Source organism: Corapipo altera, unplaced genomic scaffold (genome assembly GCF_003945725.1).
Source record: "Corapipo altera isolate COAL_440 unplaced genomic scaffold, ASM394572v1 57, whole genome shotgun sequence".
Lineage (NCBI taxonomy): Eukaryota > Metazoa > Chordata > Aves > Passeriformes > Pipridae > Corapipo > Corapipo altera.
The window spans coordinates 7,832,534-7,855,708 of record NW_020884905.1 but is presented as its reverse complement, the minus strand read 5'-3'; the positions used below and the strand labels follow the sequence as shown (position 1 = coordinate 7,855,708).

Below are 23,175 nucleotides of genomic sequence, written 5' to 3'. Positions count from 1 at the left end.
GGCTTCTCTGACACTATTATTTGGGCTTTCCTAGAGCTTCATTTAAGTTGACCTGTGGCCTGTTTTAGTCTCCATCACATCCTTGTCAGGCCTTGGAGCACTTCAGTGCTAAGCTTGTAGTACAGGCAGAGTCATCTCCAGGTGCCGGTTCTTAATGAAAGGGAAGTTTGATGCAATGGAAAGTACACTTTTCATACATGGAAAACTCTTAAGTTCAAGCACCCACTTCTAGATAGTAAATGTATTTTATCTTTTTGCCTTTACTGCTTTCTGTGGCCAGTATTATTAATTACTTGATTTGCAGTGCTTGAACCACTGAAATAAAAGTCCAATGAGCAAATCAGACAACTATTACATTTAACACATGCAACTTTTACTTCCCGTTGATGTTGGTTACCAAGAAATGGGTAATATAGAGAAAGTGACTTAATTTTAATATTTCTTTTTACTTGTTTTTGCAGTTGGCAAAAAAAATTCGAGAAAAATTTAACCGTTACTTGGATGTTGTGAATCGTAACAAGCAAGTAGTGGAAGCATCATACACTGCCCATCTCACATCACCCTTGACTGCCATCCAAGACTGCTGTACTATTCCACCATCTATGATGGAGTGAGTATTAAATTCTGAAATTACTTATGCTGTCTCTTAAAAATGAAGAAAAATTACGATTTCTTTGCAAAATAGCCTGTATTTTCTACTATTTTTGATAACTCTGAAAAAGGGAGAAGGCAGAACTCCAAAGGTGCCTGTTACCTTGTCCTCAGATTCTTTTACATTTCTGCCACATCAGTGTTTAATGAGAAGCTTTAAACAAGAACTGGGAGTCAGCTGGAAACAAAAAAAAAAAGGAAAAAAATTTGTTCAACCCTTCACAGTCTTCTATACAAAATGAGTCTGTCTAGATCCAGGATACCATTTTTGCACTGAGACACTGCTTGCCTTGAATAATTCTTCTCAAGCTGGTCATGGGATTGTTTTTTTTCTCCTTTGAAGCATCCAAAATCATGAGTTGGTCAGTACATCACATGCTAAAAATACTGCTTTACAGTTAAATCAAATTGACATGCTGCTGTTTGATACATAGATTTAGAGAAATTGAGCGTATTGCTTGGAAACTGGATTTGTTCATGTTAAATTTGTTTTGTTTTTAAATACAGGGGTTTTGAATAGTCTAAATCTGGGTAGTTGTTTGTGTTTAATCATGTTTTATTATGCTGCCTATTTGCAGAATAGGCACTTAGGTTTCCTAGCTGTAGGAAGATGTGATAGAAGGTCTGATTTTTCCAATGAAAGGGTAATAATTTTTTCAATATTCAGCATTTTAAACATTTAGTTCCATATGCTCTTGAAAAGAACAAGAGTAACCTTCCATTTCATAGAATCCTTGAAATTTTTGGGTTTGAAGGGACCTTAAAAATCATTTCATTCCAGACTTTCCACTATCCCAGGTTGCTCCAAGCCCTGTCCAACCTGGCTTTGGACACTTCCAGGGATGGGGAAGCCACAGCTTCTCCATTTATGGAAAGTTTATGCAAACTTGATTGCAGAGCTTTAAAAGCATCTCCCACCTGGATATTGTGATCATATTTTGAATTCTTCCACGTTTTAATTTGTGGACTAACTTGCTCCAGCTATGAGGAGGCCTGCACATGTGGGACGTTAAATTGGACATGGTATTGCTGATAACAGCTTATCCTTGATGTTTAAAATGGGTGTTTTAGTTGGGCAGAAGAGTGCTGGCTTTAGAGCAACGGTAATTATAATATTATGCTTTGGAGCATTTATCAGCTGCTGCTACAGAAGAGGTCACATGGCAAAAGATTTGTCTGTGCTATTTGCTGTTTTCATGGGGTAGTTTGCTTTAGATTGTGCCTTGAAAATGTATGTGTCCTTAGGGCTATGACTTTCCTTCAGGAGGGTTGTGAAATATTTGTGTTACAACTCCTTAACTGTGTGTTCTTTTTCTTGGTGTTTTGTCATGTGGCCTCTTCACTTGAGCAAACACTTGGGGCAAGAACATTGTCAGGAGCACATTGTCTTCAGGGTGTATTTTTAAGGTAATTTGAGGGCCCGTCCCACAGTGTTTAAGGCTGTTTTTCACATGGTATTCAGCCTCTAAAAGAGACATTTGAAAATCTGATGGCACTTCATGCTGCCTGGTGATCGTTCCATCATCAGCCTTTTACATTGCTGTCTAACTTCTTGACATTCCATAGGGAATGCTGCAAGTTTGGATTGGTTTTGGAAAAATTAACTTGTGAGGGAGATGCTGAACTATTCTGTAGAGAAAGGAATTTTTCTTCAGGTTTTTTTTTAATGGCTTGTTATCTTCAGTTTGTATTTGTTGTTACCATTAACAAAATTATCCATGTGTGGCCTTGTGTTTGCTTGTCTTTATCTTGAAAATCCAAGCATTGGCTTCAAAGAGGGTTTGCCTTGTAGCTTGAGATAAACTGTGAGACTTTGACACCTGGTGACTGTAAATAAATGATACAAAATAAGACCTAACAAAGTACCAACTGGGTTATAACATGAACCTGGTATTTGACTTGCTTGTTTAGTCGAGTAGTGAGATATGACATGGAAAGCAATAGTTATGTTATTACCATTATGTGGTGCTGGATTTACAGTGAAGAGCCCAAATAAATAAATTTTCATGTGACAGATTGCAGTCCACAGTGATTAGTTCTGGATTAAAATTACCAGCCTGACCATGTTTTGGTTGCTATATTGTACCCAACATATACTGGTTTATCTAGTGTAAGTACAGCAGTTGTGTTCCCCCACCAGGGCAGGTTTGTGCAATGGAACTGCCTTGTTTTGGACAGTGGTGAAAAGAAATAAATTAGAATATGCAACACCAACTAGATGAGGCAGTGCAGTTGGTGGCTGTTGAGTGGTTTTGGCAAGGGACTATTCCCTAGGCCTTAATTCCACAAACATTTAATCATACAATTATGCTCATCTGGTTTACCAAAGAGTCTAAATATGTGCTTGGGTAAAGGAAAATTAATCACACGCCTAAGTACATGTGCAGGGGAGGTCAACAGAGCAGGGACTGTGTGTTCCTCTCTAGATTTTGCTGATCCTTTCTTCAGGTGTATCAGTTTGCATTTTCAGTTTTACTTAATCAAGGTTTGGGAATGGCAAACCGTAGTGACGTGGAGGGAGAGCAGAGCAGGCAGAGAGCAGAGCTTTGAGACATCTCAGAGTGGTTGGTTCAGAGATCTGGTACCTGCCAAAGCATCTGGGCTGTATTTGTGTCCAGGTTGGAGCCTGGCTCCTTATCCCAGGGAAGTGCTCAGAGCAGTTGGGAGGAGGTGCTGCTCCAGCCAGCCAGATTTAATATGGATCAAGTGCTCCAGGCTCTTAGCAAAACTGATGGGAGATAAGGAAAATGGATGTGAAGTGACATACATCTTCTAATCCTCCAAGAAATCCCTGCTGGAAAAATAAGGCTCTGTGTCTCCTCTGTAACAAAGGCTGCTGAAGGAGCCATGAGAAAGGGATTTCATGCTGTCTCCAGACATTCCCTATCATGATTGAATTGGGTGGTCATTTACAAGACAATGTTTTAATTAAAGTGTCTTCCTCCTTAAGAGGATAAATACCTTTGTGCACAAGATGGTGTCTCCTGGTTTTCATGCCTAAAAGCCCTCAGTAGGTATTCAGGAAATCTCAGAACTGAGATGGGCTGATGTGCAGATGGGGCTGTGACAGAGTGTCAGCAAGAGGGCAGGGAAAAGAATAAAGAGTGTTTATTTATCAGAGGTCCTGAGCACCTGCAGCTTCCCTGCACCTGCAGTGGGAACTTATGGGATACATGTCGTTGTGAGAAGTGTCTACATAAGGATTTAAGAAATGAGTTTTGGGAAACAGGTTTGGAAGCATTAGCTTTGCGTGGTCTGACATGTGAGTGACAACTGAAGTAGCTTTATTCTTAAATATGGTGTTGGCCTGGATGACAACAAGTAGATAAATGGGTGTTGTATATCGAACATTTGCAGAAGAAATAAAATCAAACTCCTTCCACACAAAGGTTAAGTCTGACACGTGGGTAATGTTTGAGTCATCTACCTGTTACACAAAATGCCTTATTTAGGAAATTCTGTGATTGGTGCTAACTGGCTCTTTTAGGAGGCTTTCAGAAGTAGCTTTATATAGTTCCAGTGTGCCAGGTTATAGTTCCAGTTTGCCAGGTAAGTCCAAGTTGTGTTTGCATCATAAGTACATGTGAAGATACAGTTGCACGTATGCACTTTGCAGAACTGGGACCGTACAGGACAAACCAGTGGTTTCTCAGCATAGCAAAGCCCTGCATGGCTGCAGTGAAATTGCCTTCCCAAAAAAAAAGAGGATTTAAGTTATTAATCAGATGCATTTGTAAGGAAACACAGAGCTGCCTATGCAGCTTTTCCAACAAAAAAACAGACAATACCTTTAAAGGAAGACAAAACATTTTCCATAACCCAGCCTCGATCCTTCTCCTCTCCTGCCCAGTTTTGAGACCCATTGCTCTGATGTGCTTCAGCATTTCATGTCCTTGGTGTCCTTGATGAGAGAAGGTAGGAAATCCAGTTTGCTTGAGTTGCCTTTGACTTGGATTTGAACAGGGAGAGAAGGACAGAGTGGCAGCTCTGGAAAGCTACCCCCTGTGTCATCACTGCTGTGAGAGGGGGGCAATAAAGCTGTACCTCCACACTGGACATGGATACACCTTTGTACTGGTGGAAACATCCTCTGTACTCTTTGCTTCTACACTGGAGGACAGAAATGAATTTCACTGCTGTTTTTTTATGGGAAGTTGTCACAGGTCTCCAAACCTATCTGTTTAGAGTCTCGTTGGCATCATCAGCGTTCCTGCTCTTGCTCTAAACATCCATGTTTCAAGGCAGCTGGAAATCTATTTTTACTTTTATTTAACTATGCTGATAAGAGCTCAGGGAATGCATTTATCTAAATTTCTGAAAGGAAATGGAATAGAGAAATGTTTGTTGGTAAAACAGGCTCCTTGGCAGTGTTGCATTGCAAACATTAATAGGGCTGTTTGAATAAGTGAGTTTACAAACCTATATTTGAAAATCATTTACTCCCTGACTGTGATACAGCCTTCAAAAGTGGTCTGGTTTTTTCTTTTTTCTTTTTTTTTTTTTTAAACAGATGGTTAAATATTTGCTAATGCAGTTCAATTTTATCACAGCTCTTTCTGTGTTTATCTTTCCTCTCCCGAGCAGTTAAGTGGGAGATAACGGGAATCCCATTCAGTTCCTTCTGTTGCTGCAATATCTGAAGAGCTGCACTTCCAAAGGAGAAGTGGGTGGGCCACTCTGAATGAAATTTAAGATGTATTTGCTGTTCTTGCAGAGTATCAGGCTGCAGTAGAAGATGTAGGGAGTGTACATAGTCTTGGCAGGACCTTGATTTGTCCATAAACTTCAGCAGGTATTTAGGAAATTGCTCTTCTGGACTGTTGCTTTACTTCTAATGTAGCCAAAAGCCTCATGAAAAAGTGGGTTTTGTTTTTCTGTTACTGTGTTGAATCCTTCTTCCAATAATACACTTTATTTACTCCTGAGAGCAAGAATGTCTGGAGTTTTTCAAGAATAGTTGAAATAATTGAAGCAACTTTAATGCCTTGCCAGAAGAAATTTGTTAACTGAACCATCAGTAGCTTTTTTTCCCAATTTATTAATAAAAACATTGTTTTCCAGCATTCTGTTTAGATGCAGTGGGGACCATATATTAAAGTATTTATGTAAAATAGGAGGTAAAATCTTACCCTGCAATCAAGCGAACAGGCCTAGTTGTGGATTTCAAAGGAACTGCTGAATTTTGAGCCAACTTCCATAATTTCATTTGCATGGCAGCTTTAAGCTGATGGTAGCTTAAAGGGAAAAGGGAAAGGGGGGAAAGAAATGAGTGTTAAAACAACGTGAACCCCTCAGCAGCTGCTCAAGTGCCATTTTTATGCACAGCTCGCTAAACTGAAACTGTACAAAAGAGGCTGATTTACAGTGTAAATTCAGGCCGAGCACAATCCAATTGGAGCTCACTCGAACCGTGGTTTGATGTGAGATTCAAAGCCCCTGCAAATTTATTTTATCTCCTCCACTTGCTGATCTCCCGCCCGTAAATCCTGTTGAAGGAGAATAAAAATGAGCGCGGCCTGATGGGAATTGAGTGTGTGAAGTTCAAAGCAGTTTGTACATCAGAGCCAACGTCAATCACATGAACATCTTGCGAGCCAGGCAGGGAGCGGGTTCTCCATGGGGAAGAGATCAAAGTGGGAGTCGCAGCTCTGTTTGCTCCCTCGGGATGCGCCTTCGATCGGGTCTTCATTAAAGCGAATCCAGAAGGAAGGGCTTGGAGAGAGAGGCAGGGATAGGGGGATGGGGTGAGCAGGCCTGGCTTGGAAGTGAATTTCAGCCAATGTCTTCTGCTCGGGTTTAAATAAGTACGAAATTATATATAAATGCAAGGGTTTGTTGTGTTTTCATTGGGAAGGATTCTGGAGGAGTTCCCAAGTGTTGGATGTGGTGTTGTCACCTAGAACATTTTGGGCCAAATCTCAGAGAAGACCTTGGTCGACCATCGCTGTTTTCATCCACCTTGTAGTCGTGCTCCTTGCAAAAGTGGTGGACGCTGGTAAAATTTAGGGAGACACTGGTAAAAAATGAGGGAAGACGCTGGTAAAAATTTACAGAGGCATTGGTAAAAATGAGGGAAGACACTGGTAGAGATTTAGGGAAACACTGGTAAAAATTAAGGGAGATGCTGGTAAAAGTTTAGGGAGACAGTGATAAAAATTTAGGCAGACACTGGTAAAAATTAGGAGAGACAGGTGAAAAATGAGGGAAGACACTGGTAAAAATTGTCTCTGAGCAGAGAAAGTGTGCTGAGCAATGCTTTTCTTCAAATATTAAAATACATACATTTATGGGCTTTTTAACTTCTTCCAAAACTAGTGATGGGAAGGTTTGTATGGTTTGAAATTAGTGTGGAAAATGTACAAGGTATGAATATGTTGTAAAGGTAAAATCGGTAGTTACAGCCAAAAATATAAACATTTGCTGTAAGTGCAACTTGGCAGTGCTGGGGCTTTAGTTTTAATTGTGGCTTTAATGGGGAAGATGCTCAAATATATTATTCTGAATTAAAACAACTTAGAAGCACCCAAAAGAAAAACATGGAAAATTCTCCAATGTAATTAAAATGATGGCAAATATGATAATGTAAACTTGCCACAGTGCTGCCTCTACCCAGTTCCTGGTCTTGTTTTTCTAAGGACGTGCACTTGTGATGGGAACTGGTCTCCTCTCAAGGTCCTTGTGTCATGGAACCAGTGGCAGTTTAAAAATACACTTCATTGCAAGGTGCAAAAAGTCAATTTTAAGGCAAACTGCACCTGAAAAGAGGTTTGAAGTAGATATCCCACCTTAGCTCAGTCTGGAGCAGCCCTTGGTCTTGGATGACAGGTCTGTCTGAGGGCTAGTCTTTAATTTATGTGGCTTAAAACAATTCTTCATATTTTATTTATACCACTTTCTCATTAACTGTATTTCCTTTTGCTACTCTTGTGCTGTAACAAGAAGGAGGAATGAGATGTGCTGCAATAATTTTCTGCTCCCTTTTCCCAGCTCTGCTGCAGATTATTTAGGCATTCATGTCTTCATCTTCCTGAGGGGTAACACAAAACTTGTTTACTGAGAAAAGCTGAGGACTTTGTTGATTTTTGCATTAAAATGCTCCAATAAAAAAAGCAATGTAAATGAGGGGTTTGTACCTAAAACTCTGATCCTCTTGGCCTGTGGTGAGGGGTTTTGGGCTGCAGGAGCTCCAATGGAAGGGAAGTTGGGGGTGATAACTTTATTTTTGCCTTCCTAGAAGGCATGGCAGAGTCAAACCTGATGATTTTGAATTCAACCCCAATATTTACTGCCCATGCTCTGAGACATGAATAATGTTAGTTGCTAACAAGGTATCGTGTTGCCATTGCTAATGGATTTTGATGGGAGCACTGGGACAATTTGCTTACATCCTGAAAAGTCATTATTTTTCCCTCAGAGTTTGTTCTTTAGTGTTGCTCGGAAATATTTCTTTAGCATGGAGATGTTTAATTCACAGGTTTTTTGGTTTTGCCCCAAGATAAACATGCTTTTTTGAAACCCATCCATTATCAATCAATCTCAGGCTGGAGATTCTTTAGCCAACAAAAAATCAACAGTTTTGCTCGCGTGGTAAGAACTGCAATTTTTTTGAAGTGGTTACATTTTAATGGGGATGGGAAAAGCCACAGCCTGGCTCTGAGCACTGCCTTCCTGCAAAATGTCAAGGCTTTTCCTCAATGGAGAGGACTTGGGAGAGCTCTCAGGGAGCAGGTGCCAATAATGTCAACAAGCAGTTCCCAATGGAGTGATGAGCCCGTGCAGAGCTCAAAGGCATCACAGTTTGGCTGCTTTTGGTGTCTGACAGAGGATCATTCCTGATCTCACATCCTGGGAGAGGGGATGCTGGTCAGGAGGGTCTGTTTCTCTCTCTCTTCCTTGCTGTGAAGAGCCAAGATAATGCAGAATATGAAAAGGGACTATTTACAAGAGCATGCAGGACAAAGAGGAATGGCTTTAAGCTGAAGGAGGGCAGGGTTAGATGGGATATTAAGTTGTTCCCTGTGAGGGTGGGGAGGCCCTGGCACAGGTTGCCCAGAGAAGCTGTGGCTGCCCCATCCCTGGAAGTGTCCAAGGCCAGGTTGGATGGGTCTTGGAGCAACCTGGTCTAGTGGAAGGTGTCCCTTGCCCCTGGCAGGGAGTGGGACTCAATGACCTCTAAAGGCCCCTCCCAGCTCAAACCATTCTGTGATTCTCTGATCACCCAAAGCTCTTTGTCCCTACCTGAGTCCTGAATCAAAACCCCAGTGCCAATGGAGTGCTGTTGATTGAGCTCTTTGGGATAAAATACCAAAAGCACTGAACATCTGTGGCCAATAAGGAACCCACAGCGCTTTTTGTAGAGCAAAAATTTATCTGCCTGTCCTCGTCCCTGCTGTATTTGGTGTTACTCCCTTCCCTTATCACTGTGTTTGATGGGTTGAGAAGTTGCCACAATTAGATATATTTCTCCATTGATGAGCAAGTTCCTAGTTGAGGTGGGGATGGAGAAGAGCAAGAGGACTTAATATTTGTGTTTATTTAGGGTAACCCAAATATGTCAAAAGTCTGAGCTATGTAAAATATTTGTTAAGGGATGAGAGAGAGAATTTTTGGACAAACTGCTCTGGGGCTCCCTGATGCCAAACCTTGCATTCTCTGTCTACATTTGCATCTATATGGTAGAAGATCTGCAACTTAAAAATGTATTTTTTACCCAGTATTTATGTATGTATATTAAAAATAGTGACCAAAATGGGTAGAACTATATATAAACTGCATTTATTCTATGTAATTTTGAAAGTGTGCAGAGGGCAAATCATTATTTCCAAATATACATGACTTTTTTCTTTTTTATTTTTAACTAACTGTTCACTGGTAGTTTCATTTATCTCCTTTATGAATAACCCAGGTAGTTTAGGATTGCAGTGTTTACGGATGTAGATTAAAGTAATTTTCAAGCATCTCAGTTTAAGGAGATGTTGTTTTTATTGACATTTCTGCGTGGCAGTGATGATATTAAAATTAAGGGGTTAGTAATGGTAATAAATAATGATCACATTCTGCAAATTCAAAAATTCAGATTGATTAGAGCTTCTTCACATAGAGCTTCCAGTCTGATGGGCTCTGTGTAAAATGAGACGTGTGTGACAGGAGTCATACAATTTAATCTGACGTTGAGACCAAAGGATTCAGTGTCTGAGGCTTTGTTATGCCTTTGCAGAAAAGATAATTTTACTTATTTCTAATTCAGAAAATCGGGAAGGAATTCAATAGTACATTCTTGGGACATGGCTTCTATACTTGAAGGGCAAATTCCTAAGCTTGTGAGGAGGCTGTGCCATCCTCTTCACTCATAACAGAAGTTAAACCTCTGTTTTAAGCAAAAAAACCCAGCCTAACCTTAAATATGTTTGTATTGGCATAAACCATGGCCAACAGGCAAACTCATGACCTGTGTGTGCAGCCTTTGCCTAGTTTTGTAAGGCTGAAATCTCTGGAAGTGGATCCAGTCACCTACAGAGGTGCTGATCAATCCTAAAAACATCTATTTTTATCTTTCTTAGTTATTTTTCACTTGTAAGTCATAAAAGGTTTTCCTACATCGTTCATCTGAGGACCCCACAAACCCAGAGGTGGAGGCTCTGGGATGGTGTGGGGCTGCTCAGCCACGTCCCTGCAGAACGGAATGATTCTGAATTGGGCTGAAAGAAAGTCTGTTGAATTAGGAGAGGTTTAGTTTGCTTAAGAAGACTCTCTTCATGTGGTCACAACTTGAAATTTCCTTGTGGTAACCAGTTCCATCTGTCTGTGGGGTTTGTTCCTGCTAATTGTTGTTTCAAGGGGACGATTTAGAAGTGAATTGTTTTATTGTCTGTGACTACAAACCAGCCCTTACAACAACCACTCTAAGGGCAGAACCGGATAATCAGTGTCTTCCCATCCTTACCAGGCACCATATTGGTTGAAGTAGTTGGAACTCACTGGTTTTGTCTTGATGGTATTGAACAAACCCCTGCTCTGCCCAGTTTCTCTCCAAGACTTGTTTATTATCAGCTTTCTCACACCACAAAGGCTGGTTAGAACTCTTTGTCCAGAACAGGATGTTATGCAGACCTCAATTTGTTGTCATTTTGTAGGAACAGAAAAAATGGCAGAAAAATTCTTTGTTTAGAAATAAATAGGGTTTTTTAAGTACAAGAGTAATCACACTGCCTAATGTCATCAGAATATTCAAGGCACAGAAATGTTATCAAATAAAATTGGCCTATGTAAATGGCACAAAACTGCATTTAAGTCCTTGAAAGCTTCAGAGATTTTCCCAGTTATAAATAACCCTTTTTATTTAAATTTTTAAGGCATTGATTTAATGATATTTTATAGTTTTCTTGTTAAAACTGTGCACTAGAATACTTTTTGCATTAGAGTTATGAATGTATTGAATTATTTAACCAAAACAAAACTTCAAACTGTAAAATTCCTTCTGCTGTTTGGAATGTAAATCCTCAAGTTTTTGTACAGAAAACAGGTTTAAAATTGTTTTGTGGAATCCCAGACTGGTTTGGGTTGGGAGGAACCTTAATCTCATTCCACACCCTGCCATGGGCAGGGACACCTTCCACTAGACCAGGTTGCTCCAGCCTTGAACTCTTCCAGGGATGGGGCTGCCACAATTTTTCCTGGACCCTTCAAATATACATAATGTTGGAGTTTCCAAAATACTTATTTTCATTAAAATATTAAAAATAAATGCTTCCTTTATAAATACTGTGTAGGTTTAATAGCTAGAGTTCAGTTGGTAATCCTGTTGTTGTCTTTTCAGATTTGATGGAAATTTCAACACCAACGTTTCCAGGACCATCAGCTGTGACAGACTTTCAACCACTGTCAACAGCAGAGCCTTCAACCCTGGACGGGACTTAAATTCTGGTAAGTTGAAGACTTTGGGTTTTTTTCCTTCTGTTGTAAGGGTTGTTTTTTTTTCCATTAGACTTGAACATTTCCTTGGCACAGAGAATTTGCATTGATTGCCATAGCAACAAGCTTTTATTTCCCCTTCAAACTGTCACCCTGCTCTTAATTTGAGATTTCATGATTGAAAGATGATACCTCAAGTAATGCCCTTAGTCTGAGTACTTGATAGAAATGTTATGAAGATTTGGTTCCAGCCCACCATGGATAATTTTGTTGTGGTTTATGCACATTTTAGTTCTTCCTCCTTTTTTTTTCCAAGGCACTTTTCCTTCCTAGGCCTGTCTGCTTTGGCATCAGCAGTGTCAGCTGCTGGAGGGACCATGCCAGGAAGTTTCTCTGATCTTCTTAGCTGAGTTCAGCTAATGTGAGGCTGCATTTGCAGTGATATGCAAAAACTACAAAATACAGGGACATCTTAAAATATTTCCTTTCTTTGTCTTGTCAGGGTGTTTCTTGACACATCTACAGAGTTAGAAATATGCTTAGACCCAAAATACCTATGACTTATCCCTGAAAAATTCAGCCTTTGGTCCTCTGGTGCAGCAAGGTTTGCTTTTTTTGCATCTTAATCGACCTGGATAATACAGGGATTTGAGTTGGTTTTAGTCATACTTTTGTCCAGTTTTTTCATCTTACTTTTCAACTTTTTATGGTGCCTAAGGGCTGTAAATTAGAGAACACTAATAGACTTTGGTTGTGGATTTAATTTTGGGAGGTTTTGTCTGTTAATTGTTGGGGGGGAAGTAGTGCAGACTTGGGATGTTTTTATTTTATTTTAATTTTCATGTGTCTTTTGGAATAAACTTGACTGATGAAGTGGCAGAGCTGCCATTCCACCCTCACCAAGCACAGAACATTTACATATTTTGCAACAAATTGGATGAAAAAACCCCAAAATTTTATAACCTCCCTTACTGTGTCCCTTCTTATAGCTTTGCTTTTTGGATTTTTAATGAAATGTAAAAAGAAGTAAAAACCAAAAGCAAAATGAACAGATTCTTTTCCATCCCACCCACTGAATTCCACATCTTGGATGCAGGTGCTGGCCAGGCTGATTTCCTGACATGCATCTCATCCCCATGATTTGTGTGGTGTTTTCCACCCTAAAGACAGGCAGTCTTTGTTCACTCACTGTGATTTGCTGGGCTTTGTTTTACCCATCTCTTTAATTAAAAAAACAAACCCAAACAACTTATTAAAATAATGTATAAAATCCCATGCAGTGATTAATCAAAATAATATCTGAAAGCAAGTTTACAGGCACTGTTGTAAAAGCAAAGCATTGAATGAATCACTTAATGTTTTTTATTAAATAAAAATCTTTTTCTACTGCAGGAGATGGATGTAAAAAAAGTATTCAAGAAATATTTTTTATTTTTGAGTGGTGAAAAACAAATAAGTCATAGTTTCCTGTAACCATTTTTTACATTTCTGGTTTGAATTCTTACATAAATAGAGTATGTATTTAAGTTTCTTGCTGTCCTGGCTCTACAGTGAGACTCAAGTGCCTCCTCTTCCCTTGCCTCTGGCTTGAAAGCTTCCTGATGAAAGGAGAAGCTTCAAAAAATGGCATTGGCAGGAAAGGGCAACAGAAGAGAAGAGGGAATTGGAGGGAGAGTAAGAACAGGGAAGTGCTTCAGGATTTATTGACAGCAGACTCTCCTCCAGCTTTACTGTTAAAGAAACACAGCCCTGGGGGGAGATTTTTATTAGTGAGAAAATGCCTGGGATGGAAGGAGTGGATTGATGCAGAAAAATGAGATGGAAACGGGTTTTTTTGAGAAACTAGAGTTGATCCTGGGTACACACTCAGTGAAATGAGAAGTGAAATGAAATGAAAAGTAGGTGAGGTACAATACCCTTAGGCCTCATCTCCTTATTGAAGGTGTTTGAAAGTTCGTGAGATCATCACAGAGTCACAGACTGGTTTGGGTTGGGAGGAATCCTAAAGCTGATTCCACTCCTTGCCATGGACAGGGACACCTTCCACTAGCCCAGGTTGCTCTAAGCCCTGTTCAGCCTGGCCGTGGACACTACCACAGCCACCGCTGTGGTTGATGGCAGTTCCCACCTTCCCTTCCCTGATCCTCTGTTGAGAACATCTCAACCACGTGAGCTCCACCAGCCTGTCCCAGAGCAGGGACTGGTGTGGCTTCAGGGGCAGCTGCTGCCAGGAGAGTCAAGCAGAATGAAGCTGATGTGGAGCTGGACACTGCCCATATCCGGAGCACTGTCCCTGTGTGACTGCAGAAATATTTGGGGTTTGGGATAAACTGGATGTGGGAAGGTTTCAGGAAGTGAGGTTCAGTGTTTGTTTTGTGGGTCAAGGATATTTTGTTGGTTGTATCTGTAACTCTTGCTTATGTAACCATGGGCCAGGACCTGCTGTGCCAAAAAGTCAGTCTCTTCCCAAAGGAATTCTTGGTCTGAGATAACAGTTGGTTTGGGGCACACTGTGAATATAAACAGATAGGGGGGCAGTTTTGGTTAGAAGGATGGAGTGCTGTCAGTGCAGCAGCATCCTCACAGCTGGGGAGATGTTGCTAGGTTAGAAATGCTTTCAAAAGTACTTAGTGTCATCTGTCTCTTGAAACTCTTAATTTTATCTTAATTCATCAGTGCCCCAGTTCTGTGGAACCACTTACCTTTCAGAGTCCACTTGGGGCAGAGCCCTGGTTCTGCACAGGACCTGTTTCTCAATAAATCTATCAACATACACACATTAAACTAAAACAACCTTTTAAAGAAAATTACAATAAACAGGAAAGAAGTTCCTCTAATCCCATATTTTTCTTTCTTCTCTTTAAAATGTCTGCATGCAGAGCTGGTGAGGAATATTTTTATGCTCTAAAAAGCCCAAGAGCTGTGGCACATCTGGGTGTTTTTATTGTGTATTTTTTCTCCTGCCTTGCTTTGCTTGTTTTGACTTAGAGGCAGGATGGGAAGCCACAACTTCCCCAAAATGATATCATACAGTCCTTCCCACTGGATGCAGAGTGGTGGGGAGGACCCCACATGCATCATCTCCTAAAGAAGGGGTTTGAAATCCTTCTGCTCCTCCAGCCCAGAAACAGGAGCTCCCATACTCTTCTCTAGCTTTCTTACAGTTTCCAAACCAGCCTGGCCTGCCCATCATCCAGGTTGTCTTCCTGAATGAGTTGATCACTTCATTCTTACTTCCTGAATGAGTTGATCACTTCATTCTTAACGGGAAAGAAAAAATTCCCAGGAGTATCTCTCTCTTCCCACACAAGTTTTGCAGTTTAAATAATCCGGCCTCTAAAAAGCTCTGGGCAAAACATAAATTTAAACCCTGCTCTGCTCAACCTCCACCTCAATTCTTGAAATGTTAATCTTGGCTCACCCTGTGCTCACTGTAAGAAAGTGGGAGCAGAGTGGTGAAGTTGTAGGTGTTGGAAAGGAATGGAATTTGCACCGCAGACTCTGGGCAAGCCACAGGAGCAGAGCCTGGGAGAGCCCTTGGTGAGGACAGCAACCCCCAATTCTAGTCTGAACACTGTGTTAAGAAGAGTGAGTGGAGTTTATGAAACTTTCCAAGATCATTTTTTTTGCAGCACTGTTGTATTTATTATAATAAAAAGAAAATAAACACTTGTGGGTCTCTTCCAACTCAGAATATTCTGTGACTTCGATTAATTTTAGGGAAAGGAGGGAGAAGGAAGAAATAGATATGTCTATTTTCAACCTTTAAAAATGCTTTTAACACTGTTTTTTCTTTATATTAGGTAGCTCTTTTTTTTTAATGTCTCAGAAAAGTTTTATCTTGGTTTAAGTTCTGCATTTGGATTACTTTTAGCCATTACAACAAAGTAGATAAGGGGAAAGTCTTTATTCTTCAGATGGAATCACAGGCTTTGGTTATTTAAAGAGATCTGGGATGAATAGTCCTTTATTTATTAAGGGACAGAATCTTACCCAGAGCCCCAGTGCATTATGTTATCAGATTCCTTTGGAGTTTTTTTCTTTTTGAATGAACAAGGAACCAGTAAATCTTTCTCCTTCTCATCCTTAAGAGTGCTGAAATGTCTGTTCCAAGCCAGGCAGCTTCAGCAGAGTGCTCCTCCCCAGCAATATGCAGAGATGGCACCAAGTTGCCCAGTAAATTTTGTCTGTGTTTTATTTGAGGTGTTGATCATTTAAAATCTTAGAATCATAAAATACCCAGAGATGGAAGGAATCCACAGGGATCATTGACTCCAGAACGAGCAAAGCCTTGGTCACGTTCCTTATATTGCTGTACTTTAAACTGATTTTGGATGAGTTAAAATAGCTGGGAGGTATTTGAGCAGAGGAGTTAATACTCCTCTTCCAAACCCTTTTAATCAAGGAATCTGGTCTCATTCCTTAAAATGAAAGGTATTTTTACTACTTTTCCCTTCAGAACTCCTAAGAATTGAGTCCTGGCTCATGCCATCAGCAGAATGTTAATTGTGTTTGAGCTGCAGAGCTTTTATTCCTGGTGAAAACATACGAGCTGGAATAAGGTTTGACTCGGAAAATCCTGGATGAGATTTGTAGGTCTGAAGAGTTAGAGAATGTCTTTACTTGTACAATAAACTGTTGTTTCTGGGGAGCACTGAAGTATCTTCATGATGATGGTTTTTAATGGAGATACTTGTCAGAGGAGAATGGACAATTAAACTTTCCTGGTTTTTGTGGGATGAGAACCGTGGGGTCAGCAGCTCATCAAATGTAATGCTGAAGAGGAGGGCTCTAAGAAACTCTTTTATAATGAGCAATTATGTTCAGTAGTTCCCTTTTTTTTTTCCCCTGACTGTTTGTGCTGTTCTTTGAAGATTAATTAGTTAATGATTTGACTGTGCTTTGAAGATGTAAAGTGGTATCTAGAAGTGCTAAGTGTTATCATATCGCATTCCCTTTGAAGTTTTATAAACTCTATCACACAGAGCTTTCTTCCTAAAAGTCCTTTTCGCCTTGTGAGATATTTATAATTAGAGAGAATGATCTTTTCAACTGCTGTCATGTTAATACTTTCCAACTTTTCCAGTCTGCAGCAGGATTTGGGGTCAGATAGTGCTGCATTGGAAGTGGAGGAGACAGAGGTTTCTGAGTGACTTGGCAATGCCAGCTCATGGACAGTCTGTATCCAGAACTGAGGAATTCCACTAAGATTTCTGTGTTTATAATGCTGGGACTCTTGGGTTCCTCCAGGTGGTGCGAGGTCAAGGCTGGGTCTTTATTTAGTGGTGATGCTTCACTTTAGAAAAGCAAAATGATTGTATGTGCTCAGTAATACAAAATCGCTGAGTCATAAACACAGAATCCCAGACAGGTTTACGTTGGGAGGGACCTTAAAACTCATCTCATTCCACCCCCTGCCATGGGCAGGGACACCTTCCACTAGCCCAGGTTACTCCAAGCGCCGTCCAACCTGGCCTTGGACACTTCCAGAAATGGGGCAGCCACAGCTTCTCTGGGCAACATGTGCCAGGGCCTCACCACCCTCACAGCCAAGAATTCCTTCCCCATATCCCATCTAACCCTGCCCTCTGGCAGTGGGAAGCCATTCCCCCTTGGCCTGTCCCTGCAGGCCCTTGTCCCAAGTCCCTCTCCAGCTCTCTTGGAGCCCCTTTAGGCACTGGAAGGGGCTCTAAGGTCTCCCTGGAGCCTTCTCTTCTCCAGGTGAACACCCTCAGCTCTCCCATCCTGTCTCCAGAGCAGAGGGGCTCCAGCCCTTGGAGCATCTCCATGGCCTCCTCTGGACTTGTTCCTGTGTGTCCACATCTTTCCTGTGTTGGGGGCCCAAGATGTACTTTGGATTAGAACAGGGAGGTGGGTACCTTATCATACTTGCACAAATGAACCTGACCAGAAAATGAAAAATAAAATTACTCTTTGAATTAAGATGAGAACTAAAGGTTTTTCAGCCATGGCTTATCTGCTGTGGTCATAGGAAAAAGAGAAAAAAGAGAAAAACAAGCAGAGTTAGGATAAAATTGGTGGTCTCTGGGGAGGGTGTTACTGAACTAACATACTCAGTGAAGGAAATATGAGCAGAACTGTGTGAAAAGGTAGAACAGCAGAGAGAGGCACTGAGGCTATAAAGAGTTTGAGTTTCAAATCCAGTTGTTTTATGGGGAAAATGAATACTTTTAAATCCAGATACTGTTGTGAGGAAATAATACAGATTGTGGCCTTGTGGGAATGACAAGTTTATCTTTAATACAGCAAGGATTAAAAAAACCCCTAAACCTCTTAAATTATAAACTCCTTTATTTTAATACTGTTGGTAAAATTCCACTGGACAAGTTATTTCATCCAGGCTTTAACTGAATGTTCACGTGTCAGATTTGAAAATACATTTTTCAAGTTCTGTAACTCATAACAAAAACTTAAATGCCAGAAATTCAGCTTCTTTATACAAAAACAACTGCCAGACTTCACCCCCAGAACTATGAAATCCTGGTGGCTAGACATAAAAAGGAGAATTTAAATGGTTTATAGTCTCATGGTCCTCCTGCCTGCAAGGCATTGCCATCCTGTGAACCAGCAGTTCAGACGAAAACAGGATGAGTGCTTTTAGGGAAGGGGATGTGGAGAGGAATCTGTGCTAGTCCTTGGTCCATCAAGGCACAAAATTCTTCAAAGCCACGCTCAAGTGAAGCTGCATTTTTGCACAGAACCCTACAGTCCCAGCCCAGGACTTCCACTGGGACTTGTAGACACAGTGGGAATACAAAATTACTGTGGCAAAGAGGAGTGGGGAAACCCCAAGACAGTGGTTTTTCCAGGGTAATTCCCCTGAGCTGAATGTGGTGAGAACATCATGGCCACAGCCAGTCTGGGAAACTTGAGTAAGTGCTAAACTGTTGGGGGTGTTGAACTGAGACTGTACTCAGTGTGGATATTTTGTTGTAGAGTGTCTGGCTAAGGTTTGAAATGTGCCCTGCAGTCATTTCCAACCCAAATATTGGCATATTTGATAATGCAAGAGATCCAGGAGATGAAACTGGCCTATTTTCACTGTCAGTCCCAAGGGGAATGCTCAGCAAAAGGTGAAGCGCTGGAAATCAGAGCCCCCCTCTGCCAGTTCTCTAGTTCTGTAATCAAAGAACATGAAAGGAGAAGTGGCAAGGAAATATTTTTTTTAATGCATTTGAAGCTGATGGCATGATGATCCACTTTAACTGTTAACTTAAAACTAAAGAATTCAAACATTTAGGCTTTATTTTCATTTTGCTGCAAGCAGAAATGGTATTTTGCCCTGAGTGGAATATAATCCTGTTACTGCCGCGGTGGGAGAGGGTTTGTGCCTCCCATGCCAATGACTTCCCATTCCCTCTCTCCTGGGTGTGTTTTTCCTTTTGTTTTAAGGGACTCAGCAAACCTTGTATCACTGGTGATCCCATGGGATGAACACCAATCCCTTCATGTCTCCAGATTGGCAGGGAGAGCAGACAAGGTCCATGCTCCAGGTGGCAGCTGGGTCATTCCCATCACATTATCAGGCAGAAATCCCAGTGCCCATGGGATTTATTCCCTGAAAATGGCAGGGGAGTGGAACAAGATGGTCTTTATGGTCCTTCCCAACCCAAACCATTCTGGGATTTTCTGCCACCTCTGCCCCAAGTGATTCAAACGTGACTGACCCCATCTGGGCTGCAAGTGCTCGGGATTTTCGCAGTATCTGAACACTCAGTTGGCCTCATTTGGTGTATTAATTATTATCTTTTTAAGTTCTTAGTGCACATGGTCTTGGCCCTGGGGTAGGTGCCTTATTTTGTTGTTGCATTTGATGGTGTTTTGTGTTTTTACTAATCCAATCAGTTTTGTCATATTAGTAATATGTATTTTTTTAATTGCTTTTATTGATTGTGTTAATTGGTGCTTCCTCAGAGATTATTTTAATAAGAAAGCACATTTTAAAGGTAATGAACGTGACCTATAAACTATAGGAGTGTTTGAGATCTCTACCCTGTGGTTGTATCCTGAGCTTGGTTTCTACTTGACTGCACAACTTGGTAACATTTTTGCTAAATGTCCATGTTTTCAAACATGTCAATGTTTTCAAAATGTCAATGTTTTCAAACAGAACTCAGAATATATAATGTCAACAGGTTGGGTTATGGAGCTGTAAGCAGCAAACCTGTTTAATGTTTTGGAGCTATTTCAGTATAAAGAACACATGATTTTTTTTAACATTAGGGCAGGTTTTTTTTCAGGGAAACTATATTGACAATGTATTTATCAGTAGATGTAGGTATTTACACATCTTATGTATAATGGCCTTAATCTCTTCCTTCCTTGCGCTGGCCTTCTTGGAACACAGTTAAACTGCAGAGATTCAGGAACTGTCATCACATATTAAGCAAAATCTGTCAAATCCAGTGTTTAGTTTCCAAAAGCCTTTAACTGTTTGCAAATTGGATGTGAAGCTTTATCAGTCCTCAAGTAGAGCAACTTTTATTTCATGTTGTGATCCTGATTATCCTTTTCCAAGCACATAACAAGAGAGGCCAGGAATAACAATAACAATACTTCAAGTTTTACCTTTGTCACTCTTAGTTTTTCATTTTTCCTCTCCAACCTCCAGTTCTTGCTGATAACCTGAAGTCTAACCCAGGAATTAAATGGCAGTATTTCAGCTCAGAAGAAGGGATTTTCACTGTTTTCCCAGCCCACAAGTTCCGGTGCAAAGGCAACTACGAACACCGCAGCAGGTATGGTCTGTCTCCTTCCAATTTCCTGGGAATAGCACTCAAATTGGATTCCTCAAGCACTAATTTCATTCCAGCATTGTGCTTTGCCAAGTTGACAGCATTCATCAGTAACTTCTAATGGAGTCCCTTGGGTTTTCTTAGGTTTGTTTTTTAAAGCACAAGTTTTCACTTCTAAGAAGCTTTGAAGTAAAATAAAATTACATACAGGTTCCTCACCTCTCCCAAATCAAATAAGCTGTAAATAGCAGTGACTTGGAAAATGTAGGTCAGCCTGTAGGGAAAATTTGACTTATATTTGACTCATACTTGACCCCTGATAATAAAGTAGCAAACATGTATTCTGCTGATTTGGCAGGTGCATCGCTTTGGGGAGGGGGGTAGAAGGATGAGAGACAGGAAAGGAGCATTTTTGCAGTCGCCACCCTAGGCTCAGGTGGCACATCATGGATAGCAGGGAAGCAGCAATATTGGAAACTTCCTTTTTCTACTAAAAAATGTCAAAAAAAGGATGGCAGGGTTTTCCTGCTTGGGGGAATACTTCTGTACACAGGATGCGAAGCAGTTGAGGTGCAGTATTTTTCCCTAGTTTTTGCTATCAGTACCATGGGACTGATAAAGGCTCAAGGCAGGAATCTTCTGAGAAGGTGAGGTGGTTTTAGTATCTCTGGTCACACATTAGCCAGTTGTACTAGTTAATCAGTCTGTGCAGAGGAAAAGTCAGGACATCCAGGGACATTTCCATACCAGGAGTGCACAGAGACTAAGGAGAGTTTTGGTTACATGTCAGGGTTGAGCAGTCAAATGTTTACAGATGGTATTTTTATGTGCCATCAAAGCTCAAAGTGTCTGAGCCTGATCAAGTTTTCTGTGGCCCTGGAAATGTGCAATCCTTTGATGTGAGAATGGGGGTGCCCCAGTCTTGGTCAGAATTTGGACACTAAAACCATTGGTGATTTTACCCAAGTCACTTAGTGTGGGTTGTAGTTTTTCCATAGCTAAATAAGGGATATCTTTTTGGTAATATTTACTTCAGAGGGTAGTTGGGGGTGAATTAATTAGTTAATGCTCCACTGCTTTGAAGATCAAAGGCCCTGTTTCAGTTCTAGGTATGAATACAGTGTAGAGCTGCAGGCTGTTTTACAGTTAAGAACTGATTTGTGCCACTTGTTTGTAGCAGTGCCTTGTCTAAAGTCTTTTGCATTTCCTTACCTCCTAATAAGATTCTGTGGCTGCCTTTGATATAATAAAATTTAGATCCCCAAACTCACACTTGACTGTAACAAGTTTTGAGTCTGGAGTAAAGAGGAGAGAGGCTCATCTTTCTTTGTGAATCCTTCCTCCGTGCTGAGGATCTTCCTAATTTATTCCCGGTTGGAAGCTTGGCATGAGAGCTTGCGAACACTTTCACACTTCTCTCAATATTGAACTGGATCTGAGCACCACTGCCCTGAAAACATGGGTTTTGATGTTAGCACAGACACGTGGCAGCACCAAGAGCCCTCTCCAGTGTTAACTCACATTGACCATGGAGTGTAAAACTGGGCAGATCCAAGGGGCTGTGGAGCATGACCTGTGTGAGAGTCATTCCAGGGTACCAGGAGAAAACCCTTCCTTGGCCAGAGGCATTCCCTTGTTACAACAAACCAAACACCCTGGGCTAATGAACTCCTCACAGTTGCACAGATTTGTACTTGTCATGGAACCAGCACATACCCACTATTTGTACTTACTTTCACGTGTGAGTGAAGTTCCCGGTACCCAGGATTTATCAGGAGGCTTTTCTTCCTTGTCAAAGCTTAATTCAAAACTTGATGTGAACTGCTGCAAACAGTGATCCCAAACACTGCTGCTGCTTCAGCAAAATTGCTTATTCCTGGCTGAAAGCACTTGCTGTGACAAAGGGAGATGGACCTCATTTGGGTTAAAAAATCAGGAAGAAATCAGAAGGAGGGTGAGAGCGAGGGCCATTTCTGTGTGTTCATATTCTCAGTTGGTTTCCCCATAGAAGTTTTCATAAAGGCAAAAATTCCTGTTCTAATTCATTGTTTCTTCATTGTTCTTTGTTGTTTGTTTTTTTTAAATTCTTGACTGTTTTCACTTTAGTGGAAATGACAAGGTGTCTGATGACAGTGGTTTGGATTGTGTTCTCCCTCAGGCCCGTCTATGTCTCGACTGTCCGCCCTCAGTCCAAGCACATCGTTGTCATCGTGGACCACGGGGCCTCTGTCACAGAGACACAGCTCCAGATTGCCAAGGATGCTGCCCAGGTCATCCTGAGCTCTATAGATGAACATGACAAGGTGAGGCTTCTCCAGGCAAGGAATCCTCCTTGGTTTCAGCCATGCTCTGAGTTCTTGGTTGTCATCCAAAATGGTGATTTTAACTCTATGTCCATGGTCTCCTTGTGTCTATGGTCTGCCTCTAGGTGATGGAGACTTGAGCTCACCTCTGCAAACCTGTCTACTGCAGGGGAAATACTTGAGGATCCACAGGGTGGGAAAAAGGTGAAAAGCCACTGATCTAAGGCAAAATCTTGAATCTGAGTAATCTTTAAAGGCTCCTTCATCTCAGCAGAGACTTTAGGTAATGGTCAGTGGTGTGATACAGTGAGGAGGACCATGCTCTGATCCTGATAACTTGTGAAGTTCTAGATTGCTTTGAGCAACTCATTTTACCTCTGAACCTGTTTTGTTTTTTTTTTTGAAAAATTGAAATTATTTATTCTGCTGTGATACTGGGGTGAGCTGAAGCATAATTAGGGCCAAGAAATCTGGATTTTATTTCTTGCTCTGCCACAAATACTCACTTGGCAATGAAAAAGTCACTTCACCTGTACTTTTTTTCAATACAAATT

At 40.9% G+C, this 23,175-nt stretch overlaps 1 protein-coding gene across 3 annotated transcripts in view; it reads left to right on the top strand.

Moving 5' to 3' along the window:
- The window catches only part of CACHD1 (cache domain containing 1), a 94,767-nt gene that overhangs the window by 39,402 nt on the left and 32,190 nt on the right, over positions 1-23,175 (top strand). For all 3 annotated transcript variants that reach the window (XM_027651812.1, XM_027651813.1, XM_027651814.1), the window contains exons 3-6: positions 462-610; positions 11,468-11,574; positions 20,195-20,321; positions 22,477-22,621. In XM_027651812.1, coding sequence (XP_027507613.1) covers positions 462-610; positions 11,468-11,574; positions 20,195-20,321; positions 22,477-22,621 — 528 coding nt within the window. The remainder of the gene's footprint in view (positions 1-461; positions 611-11,467; positions 11,575-20,194; positions 20,322-22,476; positions 22,622-23,175) is intronic.